General features: G+C 41.3%; 2 protein-coding genes across 6 annotated transcripts in view; one reads left to right on the forward strand and one right to left on the reverse strand.

Annotated features, from left to right (window-relative positions):
- The window catches only part of sphkap (SPHK1 interactor, AKAP domain containing), a 134,713-nt gene extending 130,702 nt beyond the window's left edge, over nucleotides 1-4,011 (forward strand). For all 5 annotated transcript variants that reach the window (XM_084409061.1, XM_084409064.1, XM_084409062.1 and 2 more), the window contains one exon: nucleotides 2,555-4,011. In XM_084409061.1, the coding sequence (XP_084265187.1) occupies nucleotides 2,555-2,710 (156 nt within the window). In that variant the 3' untranslated portion in view covers nucleotides 2,711-4,011. The remainder of the gene's footprint in view (nucleotides 1-2,554) is intronic.
- A 1,700-nt stretch (nucleotides 4,012-5,711) lies between these two features.
- On the reverse strand, nucleotides 5,712-20,458 carry daw1 (dynein assembly factor with WDR repeat domains 1). Its single transcript, XM_084409484.1, has 13 exons — nucleotides 20,412-20,458; nucleotides 20,218-20,290; nucleotides 14,049-14,193; nucleotides 12,432-12,490; nucleotides 12,223-12,345; nucleotides 11,880-11,979; nucleotides 9,973-10,080; nucleotides 9,304-9,410; nucleotides 9,112-9,214; nucleotides 7,443-7,557; nucleotides 6,904-6,980; nucleotides 6,065-6,227; nucleotides 5,712-5,975 (listed from the first exon to the last, which is right to left on the reverse strand). Exons 1-13 carry the CDS (start codon nucleotides 20,449-20,451, stop codon nucleotides 5,941-5,943), a joined length of 1,248 nt encoding a protein of 415 aa, XP_084265610.1. The 5' UTR covers nucleotides 20,452-20,458; the 3' UTR covers nucleotides 5,712-5,940.
- Nucleotides 20,459-21,057: the final 599 nt, after the last annotated feature.

Below are 21,057 nucleotides of genomic sequence, written 5' to 3' on the forward strand. Positions count from 1 at the left end.
ACGTCTGCCGATCCAGAGACTGTTCACGTCACGTCTGCCGATCCAGAGACTGTTCACGTCACGTCTGCCGATCCAGAGACTGTTCACGTCACGTCTGTTGATCCAGAGACTGTTCACGTCACGTTTGCCGAGCCAGTGTCTCCGGACAAGATGGCCACCGCCGAGCCAGTAGGCGTTTCTCAATGTCAAGGAAGGATCCTCGGAAGCCAGAATTTCGAGGATGCTACGTCATCGACATCCGACGAAGGACTGTTCCAATGTCGAGGATCCTCGGAATTTCCACCAAGGACTGAGTCCTTCGTTCGAAAAATATCCCATATACAGGAAAGGATGCATATGTGTAGCCTTCGCGCTCTTCGCGCTCTCAAATCACCCACAATCCTATGCGCGCAGCTTTGCTATCTTGTTCAAAAAATTCAAAATGTTGGACGTTAATGGAGTCGGAGCGTTAACGGATCAATATGCTTTCAAAAATGTAAATATATTTACGTTACCAAACATTTGTTTTAAAAAATAATTACATCCATTATGTTATGTGTCAAATTGACCCGCACTGTTTAAACACACTTACCAGTCAAATAATCAATATGATTAAAAAGGAGTTTATTGATTTAAAAACGATTATATTGCCTGAGTGAACAGAACTGCGTCCATAGCAACGCTCTGTTTTTCATTTTCACTGACGTAATGACGCACTGACGTGCACTTGCTAGCCTGTTCCATTTACGTGTTTTCCAAATGCTAAAGAGGAGCCTCGCCTAGCCTCAGAAGGAAGTGACTTGGAAGGACCAGTCCTGCCAAGGAAGTATCCTTGACATTGAGAAACACCTAGTGTCTCCGGACAGGATGTATACATATCCACCGAGCCAGTGTTTCCGGACAAGATGGCCGCCGCCGAGCCAGTGTCTCCGGACAAGATGGTCGCCGCCGAGCCAGTGTCTCCAGACAAGATGGTCGCCGCCGAGCCAGTGTTTCCGGACAAGATGGCCGCCGCCGAGCCAGTGTCTCCGGACAGGATGGCCGCCGCCGAGCCAGTGTCTGTTCTTGTTCCTGAGCCGGTGTCTGTTCCTGTTCCTGAACCGATGTCTGTTCCTGAGCCGGAGTCTGTTCCTGTTCCTGCGCCGGTGTCTGTTCCTGTGCCATGGTCGCCCGAAGGGCCTGCCCCGTCCTGGTCGCCTGCACAGCCTGCGCCGCCCTGGTCGTCTCCACCATGGCCACCTGCAGGGTGGTCCCCACCGTGGCCGCCTGAGGGGTCGTCTCCGCCGTGGCCGCCCGATGGACTGCCTGATCCGTCCTGGTCGCCCGATGGACCGTCTGATCCACCCTGGCCGCCCGATGGACCGTCTGATCCGCCCTGGCCACCTGATAGACGACCTACTCCACCCTGGCCGCCTGCACGACCTGCTCCACCCGGGCCACCTGTTAAGCCATCCATCCCGTTTCCTATTCCCCTCAATGGACCTGGCCCCCCATCCCTCCCCCTGACCTTCCACGTCCACCACCCTCCGGGACTGGTTTATTTATTTTTTAGAGGGGGGGTAATGTCACAGTGTCTGGTTTTGTGTATCTGTTGATATGTTTGTGGGTGTGGGATCTGTGTGTGTGTTGCTTAGAAACCAGCTGATCACTTAATCAGCCCGCAGCTGCAGCTAGTTAATTCAGTTTGTTAGCTGCCTATATCTAGCGGGAGTGATTATTGCATGGTGTTGGTTCGTTCACTCTTGTTTATGCTCTCTTACCCAGTTCCGGTGCCTGAGTTCCTTACGGAGTTATTTCCTCGATCTCGTCTGTGTTCCCAGACTTCTGGAGATCGTGTGGAGTTCTCCTCATTCCAGTTCCCGGTTGGCATCCACCCAGAATTATTCATATCACTCATCCTCTCCTGAATTTATATCCTGGTCGCCCGCCTGCTACACGTGGTGTTTTGAGTGTTTCATCTGCTCAACCTGCCTTCAATAAACTGTTTGCTTGCATTTGGATCTACGACTCTCATTCTGACAAAATGATTCTTCATTCTCCCAACTATTCTTTCACAATTTTCCCCTCAGAAGATACATAAGATTCCCATGTATTCCTTAGGATTCCCTAAGATATTTTTTTTTTTTTTTTTTTTGCTAGGCTTTGGCAATTATGTACTGTATGTTATTGTCAAATGTATGTTGAATAACAAAACATATGTATACTTTAAAACTGAATAAAAAGTTGATTACAAAAGAGGGCCAGTTCACACAGAACGCGTTTCTTGCTGTTAAAACGCCAGAGGGGAAAAAGAATGCAAGGTGTAGACACGTGTTTTAAAAAATTTAACTTCTTTTAACTTGAGTGCCATGTTTTTAGAATGCTGGTTCGTGCACGAGACGCTGCAAAAGATGCAAGTCACAGGCGCAACAGTCAAACACAAGCCTGTTTACATGGAAAAACAATGGAAAAGTAGTGCATTGGAATGCACAAATGTGTTCAATGTGAATAGCCCCTAACTGCACCGACTGTTGATAAGAAGATGTCTCGGCAGTCGTCTGCATGAAGAACTGAACAGCGTGTGTTTGTTTCTCAGTTCCACAGAGTGGTGCAGTTGGCAGGTCAGAAGGCTTGGCGTGTTGGTGACTTGTTCAGCGCTGTGGCTCAGTTCTGTCACCTCCACCAGGACCTGGAGCAGAGAGGACGGCCAGTGCCCAGCCTGTTTGACTGGATACTGAAGACCAAGCGCTAGAGCGCCACCCATCTACAGACCAGAAGCTGGAGACGCCACATATCCGTCTAGCACACGTTTATAGTCTGGAGCCAGTGTGAAAACACCAACAAACATCCCATTTGAGCCGCCAACACACCCTCACAACCACCAAATTCTTTCGACAAAAAAAAAATACCTCTTAGATTCAACAGACCAATCCAAAACCACCGTCATGACTGTACATCAGAACATTTTTCTAGAGCTCAGCTGTGAAAGTTAGCAAGGTTTACAAGATGCCCACACACATTCATGGCTCTCAATCCCACAATTCTTAGCATGAGGCTTCCTAAGTACCGAACTTGCCATCTCTAATCACCAGCACATCCCACATTTGATATCCTCATTAAGATTCACATCTTACAGCCGACACAAACTTTTATTCCGATACCTCCATCACTGTCACACTTGTATATGTCCTTGCTAGATAACAGGAATTCTGGGATATTCTGTAAGAAGAAAATGCCTTGTCCATAAATATGTGCTAGAGATGCTCATTCGCACATCGCATAGATTGTGATTTGAGGATTTTTCCCTTTAAATTAAGCATGTTCCTGTCTTTACGCGCACGCAAAGTTAGATCCACCAGTTACCGGCCAGCGCTGGTTAGAGGAACACAGTTTAAACCAACCAATCAGCCTTGACGTTTTGTAGCTTGCAGATTTTTACTGTACGACAAACCCGTTTCAAATGCACAACGTGACTTTTTATCAAGAAAAATAGACATGCGAGCTCTGGCAAAGGGATTTGAAAATATTTAAATGTTTGTATTTAAAGTGAACTATAGTGAGATCCCATTCCAAACATACTTTGTTGTTTTAAGTTTTCATTGGCGAACACGTTCAGACCTCTGAGACTGAATTCTATGTTTAGTTTTGTGTGACTACTGTCATTTAAGAGATTTTATTTTGGCTAGATGTAAATAGTTTAGATTGTGAGCTATTGTACCTTCGGGCTGCAAATGGAAATTTAAGTTTTCGGTTTTACGATTGCAAAGACAGGCAGACAGACAGGATTACAGCACCAAAAGTCTCCGCGGACTACTGTAAACATTTGAATATGAAAGTATAAACATAAAAGAGTATATTTAAAGTGTAAGTACAGTTTTGTCACGTAAAAGTTGACGTGTAAATGTGAAATCTGGTGGCATTATGGTTTTCTCCGCATAGTAACATAATAGTAATGTGTTTTAATATCAGCGTTGAAGGCACACAACTGTATCCAGTCTGTCACGGTATACCTGAATGTATTTATCTTTTCAAAATAAAATTTGCGTTGGGTGAGTTTGACGTCAACAGTCTTTATTTGAAAAGAGTCATAAAGTCCATACATACACAAACTCACAAATAGACTTGCATGCTAAAGAGAAGATATTCCAGGTTAAATACACCAGAAAATAATTTCAATTTAATATAGTAAGCCTTAAAATTGTATAACTGACCTAATATTAAAAAATATGGAAGTCTATAGAGCAAAAGATTCTCCATAGAGCATTTCTGTGAGCATTTTTTTTTAACAAAAAGGCATGAGTTAAAAAAGAATGACAGCATGCAGACAAACATATAGGCCTATGGATTATGGCCACGAATTAAGAATTTGATTTAACTATACAACAAGAGAACGCATTACTACAAAGTGGCCATGATATAGTAAAACGAGGGAACAAATTCTTAATTTGTGGCCCCAATTTAAATAAAACAGGGAAACTAATTAATAAAACTAGGGAATGAATTATGGCCACAATATATCCACACATGGAGTTGCATAGCATACGGAGCCCCTAAAGGGACATGCTGGTGGAAAAAAAAATATTTTCTTTTACATCTTTTGAGTTCTCTCGCAAAACTTTTGTGTTCCCCAGAGAAACTTTGCATTCCCTCGCAAAGATATTTGCGTTCTCTCGCAAAACCTGTTGTGAGCTCGGACAAACACTTCCTGTTTAACCTCCCGCTGGTAGTGTTTCAGACAGCTCCGTACGTTAACAATGGAGCGTTTCATAGTGTTTGAACTTGGACTCATATATAAAGAAATGCGATCAGTGCTTAACAGAGTTCAGTGACGTTGGCAATATATTCACAGATTCGAACTTCCCAGATCAATAACTCATGAGCTAAACGTTGTTAAAACACAAATGACACCTATTTCCAATCATAGTAACGTAGACAAGGAGTTACAACCCAGCTTTATAATATAAGTGGATCTCTATGAGCAGGCGGCTGAGAGACAAGTCCGAAGGGACCGTATAGTGCAAAACCCCAAAATAGTCATTAACTTCAATGTTACACACTAGTGTCACCTCACCAAATTCAGTTTACACATCAATGGTCTCCTTCTGGTCATACTTCAACACTTAGTTTGGCAAGTAATAGCACATACAAAATAAGTAGGTCTATTCTTTACACAAATGGTGTTGACATACTTGTTACAACCATAGCTTTTGCATGATAATTACTTACTGAATTTGATGGCATTACACTGTATAACAGTGTGAAGTTATTTAATATATATTTTTTAATAACAGTGTAAAGTTATTGATTTGGTTTCATAATAAACAATCATAGAAATGCATTTTTATGTTGTGGTATAACCAGCAGGAAAGCAGTGATGTGTGAAGTGAATTTGGTGACAGTACAGGGTGTTACAGTGAAGTTATTGAATATTTTTCCTAATATAAAATGTGGGTTTTGCACTTTGCAGACGGTCCCTTCGGACTGTCTCTCAGCCGCCTGCTCATAGAGACCAGTTTATATTATAAAGCTTGTTTTGAGGAAAATTGGTAGCTTGTTGTCTACGTTACTATGATTGGAAATAGGTGAAGTTCGAATCTGTGAATATATTGCCAACTTTACTGAACTCTGACCGCATTTCTTTATATTTGAGTCCAAGTTCAAACACTATGAAACGCTCCATTGTTAACGTACGGAGCTGTCTGAAACACTACCAGCGGGACATTAAACAGGAAGTGTTTGTCCGAGCTCACAACCAATCCAAAAAATCCCATCCAAAAAATGTTAATTAATAGCATACCACAAATGAGTTTAACTTGTTTTTAACCCAGAATATTCTTTAAGCAAACAGCAAAAATATCCTCAACACATACTACATGTTTTCCGTGAATAGAAATACTATGGTAATGTGACAAGATGACACAATATCTTAATCCAAAGAGGTGTAAGAAAAGAATACTGTAACATCAGCGTTCAGCCGCCGTCTCAGTGCCAGATCCTGCAGGTGTTGTCTTTGCTGCCTGTGGAAAGATTGACAACAAGGCTTGAAATTACTGACGTATGATTACTTTTGTGCATGTACGAGTGTTACGCAGGTGCGTGTAATTGCCTGTAATGATGGTGTCTCCCTCATAGTTGAAAGCGCAGGAGAAGATCTCATCAGAATGTCCCTCAAGCACCTGCAAACACACTCCTGTGCTCACGCACCACACGCGAGCCGTCTTATCCACGCTCGCCGTCAAAACACGGCTCCCCTGCGGATTAAAACACACCTACGGAGAGGGAGAAAATAAGAAGCAAATTATATTTCTGCCTTGTGTTATGATAATGCATCAGGACGGCTCGTTATCGTATTCCATCATGGAACAATTACTTTTTGTTTTGCATGTGAGAACATCCTATTTCAACGTGCAGGAGAAAAACGTGAGAAGGAAGAAAGTGTCAGTCGGAAAGAAAGACAGCTGAACTTAACTTGACCTGTGGTGAAATGACAGGCGTTTTATTATAGCGCTGAAGAACCAAGTGTGTATGTGCGTACTTGAGTTATCACCTTTATACAGGAAATGGAAATCTTCTGGTGATGATGATGACGGTCGGGAGGGGGATGGAAAAGAAAGGAGCGCGGATATTACGGCAAGATCGTTTAGGGATACGCCAAAGAAAAGGAGAGCGGACAGATCAAGAGAGAGCAATAAGAAAGAAAGCGGCCGTATGAATATGCTGAGAAGATGACGAACGACAGGCAGGATGCTGGGATGAAGGCAAGAGGGCAGAACAGGTGGATATAAACAGGAAGAGACCTAGACAGGAAATAACAGGAATGGAAGGAAATGAGTGCCTTAGCGGATGAAGAAAGAGACTGAGTGAAGAGATATGAGAAAAGCAGAGAGGATTATTGAGTCCGAAGATGAGTGACAGGGTGAGGATGGAGAGAATGTGATTTCTTGCCTTTGATATCTCTCCATTATGACCCTCTAATTGACATAAACTCTGGAACGTTTCAGCGCTGAACAGTCTTGATGTACCTGCACGCATACACCACAGCTGTTATGGGTGAATGTCACGAAAACATGCCCAGCTCACACAATCGGATTACTTTAATAATGAAACTATAAAAATTAATCATATTAACAGTTTTGGTAATAGTATTTCTGCATTAATTTGTATTAACCCGTATTTTTTTTATATAATTATGGTCACATCACAAATTATGGGGTCTGCTAGATTAAGGGTGCCACAGATTACTCGCTGACACATCTTACCCCACAATCCCCATATATTTTGTCTAAAGAAAATAAAGACTTGTTAAGGGCCCATTAAGATGTTTTGTACACACATTCCCAGAAAAGGTAGTTCTCATTACTTGATTACTTTTCATTTTAGAGTAACATATATATATTTTTCACATATTCTAGGCAGGTTTTGTTCATTCACTGAATGTGAATGTGACTGAAAGGTTGTGATGTGTGAAGATGGAGATGTCTCACCATCAGCAGAGGCCGTAGCGATCAGTTGACCAGTGTAGTTAAAACACACATCCAACACCTCATCATTATGACCTAAGAGAGTAGCCAAACACTGACCGTTGTTTGCGTCCCACACCTACACACACAAACACACACAGAACCTGTTATATAACACACTAAAACCACATGATGACCAAAACAGCCTCACAAACACACTGTACATTCGTTTGGGTGAATTCCATAAGAAAGTGGGCATCGCTTTGCCCTGCTCACTCATCAAGTGTGAGTACTGTGAAGGGTGCAGTGTGTGTCCCACCCATAGTTCCCGTCAATGGAATTTGCACATTCTCATTAATTTAACACCGACATGTACATGCAGACATCTCAATGCTATTATTTAAAGGGTCCTATTATGCTTTGTTACATATTCATCTTTCTTAAGTGTGTTAAGTTGCTGTGTAAGCATGAAAAAGGTCTGAAAATGTACAAAGCACAAAGTCACTCCAAAGAGAGTTATTCTCTATATCAGTGTGCACTGTTTCTGAACTCCCTGAAACACCTCCATTGTAGTTTTAAGTTTTCTTTCGGGAACGAACACATCACAATATTGTTCATTTAAATAATTCCCGCCCAAGGCATACTCTAAATAAAGGGGCTAGGCCTGGTTGAGTTAGATAGAAGTGTGCTGAAACGTGCAGTTATGGTAATGAGTACGATTCTTCCGAAACACACTCGAAGCGGTTGACCAATCACAACACACTGGTCCAGCCGACCAATCAGAGCACATTGCGCTTTTCAGGAGGGGCTTCATAGACTGGGAAGAGAGGAGCTGCAATAATGTAAAATATGTGAAAATAATGTGTTTTTTGAACATTCAAGCATGAAAACCTATTCTAGTAGAGCCCAAAAACAAATCAAGGTTTTTGGGCTCTACTTACATGCTTCATTATTTTCACATATTTTACATTATTGCAGCTCCTCTCTTCCCAGTCTGTCAGTAACGCTCTGTTTAGTCCCTGTCTCTATGAAGCTCCTCCTGAAAAGCGCAATGTGCTCTGATTGGTCGGCTGGACCAGTGTGTTGTGATTGGTCAACCGCTTTGAGTGTGTTTTGGAAAAATCATACTCCTTACCATAACTGAGAGTTATGGGGCAAGACTTTGAAAAGAGGCATAATAGGTTCCCATAGACTACAGACACACCAATTTAACTGACACTCTAAAAACCTGTAAAACTGTGTATAAATGAGGAGGAATTTGTCTCACTGTTTTTCAGAAAAATCAGACTGTGCTGAATAATTAAAAGCCCTCACACTTCTAGGACAGACAATCAGAGGGAGAGAGTTACACAGACAGATGAAAGTGAATGCAACATGCAAGAAAAAGGGGTCACATCATGAAAAATCTAATTTTCCTTTATCTTTTGAAATAAAAGTTAAATAAAACTCAAACAGGCCCACGTCTTGTTCCAGAATTGTTGTGTTTTCAATGTCAGAAACCTTGCTACATAAATATATAAAAACCAGGTAATAACAACCAAATTAATTTGATTCAGCATCTTGGTATCAAGCTGTTTATGAGGCAACCGTCAAACATTGGAAAGGGAAAAACTAAATATGGTTAAAGAATTAAAAATGACAACTTAATTTAAGAGGCTCTTTTACGAGACTTAGAGTGAAGAGAAACAGAAACCTTGCATGTTTTATCCAGAGAGGCCGTGGCGATGAGGGAACAGTCCCAGTTGAACTGAACACAACTGATCTCTCCACGGTGACCTGTGAGAACATGGACTTTCCTGGGAGAGACAGTCAAAATAAAAAAGGCCATTATGCTGTCTGAAAAGAAGTTAAAGCATTAAACACTAACTGTGGGGTACACACTGACCTGCCAGACGGAACGTCCCACAGAATGGCAGTGTGGTCAAACGACCCTGTGACCAACCGATCGCCCGTTGTGTTGAAGGAGAGAGAGATGATCTCGGCGAAGTGACCCTGAGAAAGTGTTGAATAGAGAAATGCTGTGAGTGGAGAGAGGAATAGAAAAGCACCCCTTTTTCACTTCAGCAAAGAAATATCATATTAATTTCCCCAATTCATCGGTAAGAACTCACGGAGCTATTCATAATTTAGATTCATAGAGAAATAATTGGAGAGTTAAGAGGGGTAATTACGCAGCACACACACACGCACACACACTGCTCTGCCATGTGCTGCGGAGAGGAAAAGACCTCCAAACGCTCCGTCTCATCCCTCCATCCAGACGTTTCTACACAGCTTCGGTTCAGACCGCGTCGCGTGACGCATCTGTTTGCACTCCGTGTGCACGTTACGCTGCTGTGCGACTAAACAATGTGGAATGCTTGAAGAATCCCATAATGCTCGTAATGTAAGATTTGATGACTAATTAATTAATAAACATACGCATGGGTGAGTTTTCACTGATTATTATTATTAAAAATCCCTTAGGGGAAAAGCAGATGAGGGGGAAATGATGAAGGCGGATAGGCGGCAGCTTAAGATGAACAATACAGAAAAACAAGAGGATAATACGTACAGCCAATGTGGACACCTCTTGCCCGCTCTCAACATCCCATAATTTAGCCGTGGTGTCCATGCTGCCCGTAGCAACCAGGGTACTCTGAGGGTTAAAGGCCAGGCAGACCTAATAGTTGACACACACAGAAAATTAGAGAATGACAAATGGTGTTTGATCGATTCCGAAAACTTAATATACATACACAGGGTTCTGCCACGTCTGGCACGTCAAACCCCTCGACACAGTTTGTTCAGCATACTTAAATTGGTGATCACCCTAGATAGTCAGATATGTTGTCTAATGGGTTCAAAAAGGCCTCGATCAATTTCACCAACAATTGTAATTTGTTCAGTTAAAATATATAAAATAAACATGCTCTTTGCATTTGACCTTGAAAGTGGATTGGATCTTATTTTGGTCCACTTTAAGGCCCTTTCACACTGGACGCGATTTTGACGCACGAATAATTCGCGCGATGGTTTTATTTTTCGATCAGCTGTTTGTGTAATGAGTGCTTCCACACCGAACGCGAATGTGCTGCGGCGAAAAAACGACTTTTATTTTATTCGCTTCGATGTCGATTTTTTTTTACTTTTGCGGCGACAGAATAGGCTTCAGCCAATCATATACTACAAGGACAACGATTTGAAAGGCAACGTGTGGCGTAGCATTGCCAACCAACACGGTTATCACGACTGTGAGTGTGTTGTGTGATAGTTTTAGTCGTTGTATAGTCCTGTGCTGTGTAGGCTAGCAGGCTAAACTACATTTGGGATAGAAAGCTAACACTATTACGTCAAAGATAGAGACAGAGACCGTGTTTACTTTGAACATGTAACAAAATGTAGTGAGACTATGCTGCTTTTAGTATACTATACATTCTTTGTGTGATATCTACAGTTTCTAGTCGAATGATTTTAACTTGTTACACACACACATACACTCACTCGCGCGCACACACTCGCTCACTCACTCGCGCACACACACACTCGCTCGCTTCGTGTGTTACATGTAATGTGTAGTGACATTACAAAACGCACTGTGTGAAGACGCAAAAAACTGCACATAAGCATACTCCCCTTCAGACTCTGTTCTTAAGATTGGTTGCACCCAAAACCTTATTTTCTGTCTTTTAAAGAAAATGAAAAGCTCGTCTTCACTGGATGATGATGATGAAGTGTCTATGTTTTCTCAGTTGTCGGCGCGAAAGTTTTGGAATGTTGAAGCTCTGAACGTCACAGACGTCGCAAATTCGCGTCGCGGCTGATGTGAATGGTTTTGATGCGAACTATTCGCACACGAACTATTCGCTTTTTCGTTTCGCTTTTTCGTTACGCATCCAGTGTGAAAGGGCCTTTAGTCTCATAACTTTTCATTTACACTGTTGTCTTTAGGCCCCCTAAAGTTGTTGTGTTAGGTGTCCTGTCCTACTCACTCATCATTTACTCACTCTTATGTCATTCCACTTTCTTTCTTCTGTGGAGTTTTTTCTCAAACAGTTTTGGTTCCCACTGACTTCCACTTTATGGACAAAAAATACAATGGAAGTCAAAGGGAACATGCTTGGTTGCTAACATTCAGCAAAAACAACATAAAAGCATCATAAAAATACCTGATATAACTTGTACTCTATATTCCTATATTCCTCCAAAGCCTTTGTTGGAGAAACAGATAATTAAATGGTTTAAATCTTCTTTAAGTTCACATTCATTGAAATATATCAAGAAACGTCATGCCAGGTTTGATGTTAAAATATCTCTGGAGGAAAGAAAGTCATACAGGTTTGGAACAACACGAGGGTGAGTAAACGATGACAGAATGATCATTTTTGGGTGAACTGCTCTTCAAACTGCTGAGACTAGTGTGAATGCAGGAAAACAGCTATGTTGGGTTTTAGGGAGAGGGAAGTGAGAATGCAGACGTACGATTTCTGCTGTGTGCCCTCTAAACGTGTGGAAACACTTCCCCGTTTCAGCACTCCACAATTTGCAGGTCTTGTCAAAGGAGCCTGTGGCAACCCTGTCTCTGAGAGAGAGAGAAAGAGAGAGCGAGTGAGAAAGGGGATAGAGAGCAAGAGAGAAAAAAGGAAAAAGGCTCCTTTTATGACTCAAAGTGACAAATGGTCCCATTGTAAAAACAACACCAGTTAGCCTGCAGTGCCCTAACCCTGCAGAAAGAGACAGAGAGGGCTATTCTCTACTTCACAGAGAAAAAAAAAAAGAGATTAAGAGTAAGCCATGATCAAATGTGACGCAGCGGTGCTGTTACCCATAAGGGTTGTTGAAGGCGATGGCATACACAACGTTCCTGTGACCCTCCAAAGTGTGCAGCTCCTCTCCGGATGCGGTGTCCCATATTTTACAAGTCCTGTCATAGCTTCCGGTTATAAAACTGCAAACAGACGGAAAGTGAGGGAGAGAGGCAGAATTAGAGGGAGAGAGGGGGAGCAGGCATGTGAGCACAGCTGATAAACTCACCTCGATCCTGATTTATTGAAGGCTACATTCGTCAGGGGCAAAATGTGAGCCTGAAGTGCCTGTAGACGAAAACAGAGAAGACGAATGCTTGGGGGGGAAGCACTTTACCACATTAATTCATTTCAGATATATAAGCTTGACTGTGTAATTTCCAAACATAATTACTATGCCTTTGATCTACAAAAACAGCAGTTTTCCCTCTGCTGCCATCTTGTGGGTAATAGCGATATAAGAGGTCTTGATCAGAGCAAATGTCTTCAGATAATCATTCAAATGTATATATAAGCATGGTGGTATGGAATAAAAGCACCAAAGGCCCAACACCAAATACTATTACAAAATTTGGTGCGATGTTCAATTCATGAAATCAGATAAACAAGGTGGAAACCTGTTAACAACCTGATCATTTCATCCTGATAACTGTTTTCATGCTATCAGATAACAAGCTGGATAACGGTAAATAACCGGTTAAATTACTGGAATGAAATTTTATGAAAAATCATCTAAAATTACAATACAGAGTTTGTTCCGATTCTTTCATTACATTTTGCACACACAAAATTATGTTCTTTAACAGTTTTATTCCCCAAATGATATGAAAGAACTTAATATTCCATAAATTGATAATAGTAATAGTTGACATGTGAGATTCATTTGGAAGATTAAAGGGTTAGTTCACCCAAAAATGAAAATCCTGTCATTAATTTCTTACCCTCATGTCGTTCCAAACCCGTAAGACTTTCGTTCATCTTCGGAACACAAATGAAGATCATTTTGATGAAATCTTAGAGCTTTCTGTTCCTTCAAAATCTTTCTGACGCTTCAAAAAGTTCATAAAGAGATCATAGAACTAATCCATATGAATTGAGCGGTTTAGACCAAATTCTCTGAAGAGACACGATCACTATGATGAACAGATTTAATTTAGACTTTTATTCACATAAACATTGATCAGTGAACAAAAACAGAAGTTTATATGTTTATTTTGAATATTTATATGTAAATAAAAGCCCAAATTCAGATTTAGATTTCATCAAAAAGATCTTCATTTGTGTTCTGAAGATGAACGGAAGTCTTACGGGTTTGGAACGACATGAGGGTGAGTAATTAATTAAAGAAAAATGAATCACCACATTTTCTAAAACGAGCAGGAAGCTACACAGAAGCATAAAATTAATAATTTGTGCTTCTAAAAAATAGAAGCCTGTCCTTGGTAATAATAACTATAAATGAGGCATGATTACATGCAACTAACACTAAACCAAACCCTCATCCTTCCCTAACCCTATAGTAAGTACATGTAGTTAATTAATTCTACTCAGTACTTACATTTATAATTACACTAAAATAAAGTCTAACCAACAAAGTAATAGCAGTGTTATTAATAGTCCCTTTCAAAACCTGCCCCTTTTGTCATAGAAATAAAATAGTAAAATCTAGCAAAACAATGTTCAAACAGTAATGCATCTAGTTAACGGAACACCTCCGGCCCACCAGGAATATCCCTCGGCCCACCCCGCATCTCAAAGCTGGGGCCTGGAATCACAATATCTAAAGTAGATCGAATATGCATGGCCTAAATATGTTTGAGCATGACTGGTCAGTATTTATCAGTACCCTGAAAAGGTAGAACTTGCGTTCATCCTTTTGGCCGACTTTCTCCTGTAGTTTGCAGATCAGGACTTTCACCTGCTCAACACAGGATGAGGTGATGAGAGGCTCTGCTGCTCGAATGTCTGACAGCAGCTCATTCACATCAGTCCTACAGGAGGAAAATACACACTCCTTTAGCACATGAAGTCAGTTCCCTTTCGAGAACGCTTCACTCGTATTGCGTAGCTATACACTATGGGAAAACTCCTTTTCTCGAGAATATTGAAGCCTTTACTTTAAAAAGCAGTGCAGCTGCACAGTGAGCACAGTGCAGGCTGTCTAAGGCCGTGTGTCCACCAAAGCGTTTTTAGCCAGCTGAAGACGCTAGGCGCTCTGCTGAAAACGCCTAGCTATGGGCGCTTGAGAGCGTTTTGGCAGCGTACGAGCGCAGCATTTTTTTCAGTTGAGACACTTTGCTTGAAAAAGAATGGCGGCCTCAGACCTATTTTAGATCTCACACACCTGAACAAGGCCCTCATGGAACGTTCATGATGCTGACGACCAAACAAATCCTCGTGCAAATTCGCCCAAGGGATTGGTTTTTCTCAGTGGATCTGAAAGATACTTACTTAACATCCAAATGGCCCCCCATCACAGGCCATTCTTGAGATTCGCCTTCGAGGGGCGGGCCTATCAATACACAGTCCTGCCATTCGGACTGTCGCTGGCACCCCGTACGTTTACTCCCCCCTGAGACAGTGAGGAATGCGCATTCTGAACTACCTCGACGACTGGCTCATTCTGGCCCAGTCAGAGGCAGAGTCACAGACTCACAAAACCTGGCTCCTCAGCCATCTAGAACGCCTTGGGCTCAGGATAAACTTTTACAAGAGTGTACTGTCCCCCAGCCAGCACGTAACGTACCTGGGAACAGTTATCGACTCTGTTCAGATGAGAGCTTGGCTCACGCCAGACCACGCTCTCTCTATTCAACAGCTAGCTGCTTCGTTCAAAGCGGGCTCCCTCAAGCCCCTCAGAACGTTTCAAAGGGCACTGGGCCTTATGGCCTCTGCGTCATCAGTACTCCAACTAGGCCTACTGCGTATGCGCCCCTTTAGCACTGGCTGAATGCATGGCGGCTCGGCTGCCTACTTATCAGGGTAAACCAGGCTGTATCAAAGCCCCGGCCCCTCGGAAAGACAACAGCTGGTACCAGTCTGGTGTAAGCATGGGTCTGGTTTCAAGGAGGAAGGTGATTTCAACGGACGCCTCCAAATTAGGTTAGGGGGCTCTGCCTCCGGCCTCTGGTCGAGCTTGGAGAAGTGCCTACATATCAACTGCCTCGAAATGAGAGCGGTCTTTCTAGCCCTAAAAACCTTCCTCCCACACCTGGCAGGACATCATCTCTTGGTCCGGACGGACAACATGGCAGTGGCGTCATATATAAATCAAACAAGCATGGCCTCTTCATGGGCATGGTCCAGTGATGTACCAATTGATGACATTGGTGCGGCGGCCGGCTGGTCTTCGCCGTCCACATGTGTAAAATTTTACAAAATTTTCAACAAACGATTTTTTTACAAACGATTTTACAAAATCGTGCAGGCACGAGTCCTTTCTATATAGGAGGTCTTGGCCCCTGTTTGGCCCAAGCCTATATATTCCTTCGAAGGCCCCGATTCATCCGGTCCCCGTTGGATTCTGACCTTACCTTTACTATAAGCCTCAGGCTTTTTAGCTCCAGGAGGTAGTCAGAGCGAAGTTATCAGCTAATAGCACGGCTTCAGTCAATTTAACCTGATTCCTATGGCGAAATGGGCCGCTTATATAGTCAGCAGTCACGCCCATTTTGGCGCGCTTCAGCACGCGCGAGGTGGGTAGCGCCTGATAGGTTTGCGCGTCCTCGCAGCTTCGCCATAGGTTCGTGCAGTTGCCGCAGCCCAGCCAATCAGCGCGCTTAGACAGCCTGCACTGTGCTCGCTGTGCAGCTGCACTGCGTTTTAAAATAAAGGCTTCAATATTCTCGAGAAAAGGAGTTTTCCCATAGTGTATAGCTACGCAATACTCATTCCCTTATCTCTCAGGGAACCGAAGTTACATTAGTAACCGAGTACGTTATACTGGTAACACTTACAATAAGGTCATGTTAATGTTAGTTTGTTAGAGTATTTAAAAATCTTTGTTAACATTAGTAAACATAAACAATAATAAACAGTGGTAGGTTTCAATTTGTAATTACATTAGTACATTAGCAAGGCCGCATTAATGCACAGGCTTAGGGCTGCACGATTAATCGCGATAAAACCGCACGCGATTTGGCAAAGGCTGCGATTATTTTATGCGCAGCTTGTCAGTGGAGTGCGGCCGATTGGTAGTAAATACTGCTCCATCTGAACACCAGGGGGCGCTCTCATGCAAACACGCTAAATATGCCCCGCCGCAGAAGTACAATAACAGCGCATCATTCCAGGAAATCCCTATCGCTGTAGCTGAATAAACAGAAGATTGAAACGCTTTGATTAAACATGACTTATAAATACACGACTGCCTTATTCTGTGTAAGAAGGCACATCATCTCACAGAAGGAGGAGCTCAACTGTCGTTATGAAGTGAGTTTGGAGTAAATGCATGTTATTAAAGGAGTCATAACCTAGTATTACATTGGATACCTACTGCTGTATTATAGTCTTTCAGGCCCTTCTAAAAAAGAAAAGTGGAAAAAAAAATAAACACAGACCTACTTTTACCCTTATTTCTGAAGGCATTATTGTCTCGCGAGATCAATGCGATGTTTTGGCTGTCGTCTGCACGCCAGTTGAAAGGGTTGTTGGGACAGCGTCATTAAAAATGAATTTCATCCACTGGTCCCTGATAGTTTCGTCCGATTTTGGGAGATAAAACACACTTACATGTTTTTTATGGCAATCAACCACAGAGCAAGTCCGGTGTGCACTCGGTTTCTCCATCTTTTTCGACTGAACTGAATATGAGGGGGAGAGGGGAAGGGGGGCTTCCTGCTGCGGTGTCCATATATGGTATATCCTACTACCTCATGACGTCAAGAGGGAGCTGAAATCAAAATCTCGTATTTGAGTGCGCGTGCACGCGCGCTGGTTTATTTACCCTGAGGTAAACAAACGCTTCACTTTTAAATATCGGCTTCCCGGCCAGTGTATAATCGTTAGTCGATCATAACATACATTGATTCTCGTGGAAAAGTGAAAATGGCAGGTTATGACTCCTTTAAATGTTGCATGTTATTAAAAAGAGGTTCATAAATGATTCTCGTGTTTGGAAAGATGTTTGACAGGTGTTGTTTTTTCAAATGCACGTTATAAGTGACTCAAACTCACAGTGCTTTCAGATGGAGCAGCGTTTACAGAGCCGTACATCAATGACAAACTGCGCATAACAAATAATCGCAGCCTTTGCGATTTTATAAGCCATCTCGATTTAAGTGCGATTACATGTAAATTGCGATTAATTGTGCAGCCCTACACAGGCTTACCTGGGCTGAAGCCCAGGGGCCTCCCATGTTCAGGTTCATGATGAGCTGAAAAGGTCATATTGTTTTGTAACTTGTCAGGTTTTCTGTCAATCACTCTAATCTGCACGTTACATGTCTGCTGACTGAGTGACCCACATGGCCCCATAGGCCCCGTTCACACAGCCAACGATTTTGTCGCTGTATGTCACTAGTCTCTATACTGTGAAGTCGCTTGTGGGCGTTGGTAGTGCTGTCGCTCTAATGTTATTGGTAGACTGCTCGTTTGGCCACATCTATACAAAACACCATCACAAGTGATACAACTATATTATTTTAATTTGACTAGGAATTAGGCTCAAAAGAAACAGTATGCTGTTGGGAGAGTGTTTTTATATTACCACACATCAGTGTTCAGTGGATTAACCCTAAAACTGGCAATGTGATCTGGGTGTAACATAGTCTTTTTCAGGGCGTAAGAATGATTTTTTCATCAAATCCTTTTATCATTTATCACAGCCTGGTCTGTCTTGAGTATGCTGGTCACATGATTTGTTTAAAAAAAAATGTGATTAATTAGTCAGCCTGACCTAAATCCAACATGGCTGCCAGTGGTGCAGGACATTCAGATTTTGAGATAAGTAAATATATATTAAACTTACTTTTCTTTTGAAAAAATAATACTAACACTGCTAACATTAATTATGAACATTGTCTTAAGGTGCTGAAAATTTATAAAAATGTTGTTCATGGTGTTATTTAGCACGTTTTGAAATATATTATGTTACACCTGAGTCACATTGCCACTTTTGGGTATAAAAAAGGGATTAACTTTGTATTCAATTTTGTAACAATCTTTGTAATCTGAGGTTGTTGTTTTTTTTTTTGTACAAAGTATAAAATGTACAGGTTAAACCATAGACTGTAAAAAGGGTTAAACCAGAGAATGTCTAATATGGGGAGAAGTTTCACTCTCACTACACTTCCGGCTTCTGAACTGGTTGCAGTTCCACTCTGATTCCATATGAGGGCGCTCACAGGACGAGTGCAGAATGAATGGAGGTCAATGGCGGTATACCCCTCAAAATCCACTTTTCTCAGGATATATTTTTTTGTCTAGTAATTTGAATGTTGTATTCGAAAGGAGATGCAAAGAAATTACACATTGCTGGGTGTTAGATTTTTTAGAGTCACTTATTTGCTTTAAAAAAGTCTTTCAAAATGTCAATGACGTCAGAATGCTGACGTCATAAGCAGAATGCTAGCGTGTTATGGGCAACAACAACTCAACCTGTAAGAAATCAAAACGACATAAGTACTCGTTCATTCAACTTTCGACCTAAAACCCATGTTGAACTTGCAAAATCTACAATCACATCTGAGATTTCTCAACGGCAATCGGGTGAAAGAGACAAATTTAGCCGTCTAGCCCCATTGACTCCCATTCATTTTGCACTCATGGCGAGCGCCCCCAATGGAACTCTGGTGGTACTACAACCAGAATTCGGTACAATAGGGCTTAATAAGGAGTGGACAGGCTCTCCGTAGACGGGCTCTGGTTAAACTGATACAGCCTGTCTGTCTTGAGTACGCTGGTCACATGATTTGCTTCAAGTTATCTGTGATCAATTAGTCAGCCTGACCTAAATCCAACATTTTTTTACCTTTTTTTTTTTTTTTTTTTTTTTTATGGTAACGCAAGGTCCGATTTCAAAGCGGTTTTCACAGGCTGAATCTTGAGTTTGTAAGCTTTCCAATGATATATAATATGTCAGCATTATATGAGCATTATATGAGTTGAAGTATAGGATATAATTGTTTCAAACGTGCAATGGCAGTTACAGTTACAGTCCTTTTTTTATACCCTAAACAGGCAATGTGGTCTGGGAGTCACAGCTCATAAAATCCAAAATAAATCACATTTTTCAAAAATTCTTTTGGATAAGATTTACTTAAGTCCAGATGATATAAAAAATGACACGAAATTATGTTGCTTATCATTTTCTACTCTTGCCTGTTTAAGGGTTAAATAATTTACTAGATTAACGATCGATCAATCTACAAATTAAACTCACTCATACTGTCATAAATTACTAAAACGTCATCCGAATGAACTGCAGCAGTGCTAAACTTGCATCATAAAACTACAACACTCGAACTATAAATGTATGAATCACTGAGACTGTCGACAGTTTATTTTCCATGCATCATTTTATTATATCCATGTTTGTGGACTGTAGTTACAGTCAAATCGCCCTCGAACTCTTCTGTCTTGCCTGCACTGCACTCGAGACGGTGACGGGAGCTGAGGTCCACTGAAAGGGTCCTTTCCTATTGGTTGTCGCTCGTGAAAATCGCTTCTCATTTGCATAAAGTGGAAATTTCTCAACTGTGATGTAGATTACCTAAGTTAGATATTACACTTTTTAAAAATGAGACTCTATAAATCGAGGGGATGGGAGGCCTACAAAACCTCTCAGCCCCGGGGCCTAACATTAGGTTAAGGCGGCTCTGTACATTAGTAATTCTAACGCATTTATTAATCGTAGATAATGTTACGTTAATTTATAAAAAAAAAAAAAAAAAACTTGTAGGCTTATCTATTAATATTATTTAATTGACCTGAGCTAACATAAAATAACAATGACCAGTTGTATTTTTTTTTGTATTGTATTGTTTTATCACAGCTAGTTTGATTATCATACTTACTCTGGAGTCAAGTTTAACAGATCGATGGATTTCGTCCTTAGCTTCCCCCCTTTCTCGTAGTCCAGGAATATTCCTGCACACAGCAACAAAACAAGATTTCTTTTTTAAATGCGAGCTTTTCAAGTAACCAGGTACTCAACAAAACTGCATAACGGGAATGGTATGCAATATAAAACTTTAACAGTGTATATTACCTGGTGGGTAGTATCGTATGTGTAGCCGTTTCAGTCTCATCGCGACACTGAAGACTGTCAACAAACCGTTACGTTGGTGATGAGACACATGTGCTGCGTACTGCGCATGCGCAAGGTCTGGTAATTATTCGTGTCTGTATCTGTGTTATCCGAGCATTAATAAAAATAAAAATACATACGTTTCCGTACATATCGCATTGTACGAATTCATATGATATAAACACTACATAAAATAATTACATTTACTCATGAGATCGTGTTGAAAAGAAATCTTATAATTTTACGTTTTCCAACTCATTATGACATAGGCTACTAAAAATATTAGCCTACATAATTATTGTCACACTGCAGATGACTCAATTGCCTAATCTATGAATTTTCCTGAATCTTACCAAGCTACTAAAACCTGGTCATAATATAGCCTAGCCTACCTGTTGTTCATTTTATTATTATTTATTTGAAACATGTTTTTTTCTGCGATGTGCTATACAAATGAAAATATTGAATTAAATTGGATATTATGGTTAAATGATAACAATGATTAATCATTAATATTGGTTAAATGATTACAATGTTAAGTCATCGACGCTTTGTTTTGTCAAAACACACACATATGTTCACACACCAACAATTAGGGCGTAGAAGC

The sequence above is a fragment of the Rutilus rutilus genome (genome assembly GCF_951802725.1).
Source record: "Rutilus rutilus genome assembly, chromosome: 5".
NCBI lineage: Eukaryota > Metazoa > Chordata > Actinopteri > Cypriniformes > Leuciscidae > Rutilus > Rutilus rutilus.

What these genes read in the sequence shown, in the direction of transcription:
- daw1 (XM_084409484.1), bottom strand. Translation starts at nt 20,451, where the DNA reads ATGAGACTGAAACGGCTACACATACGATACTACCCACCAG. An exon ending in CTCTGGATAAAACATGCAAG is followed by an intron (nt 7,558 to 9,111) that starts GTTTCTGTTTCT and finishes TTGTGTGTGTAG; the next exon opens with GTGTGGGACGCAAACAACGG. An exon ending in CGCTACGGCCTCTGCTGATG is followed by an intron (nt 6,981 to 7,442) that starts GTGAGACATCTC and finishes GTATGCGTGCAG; the next exon opens with GTACATCAAGACTGTTCAGC.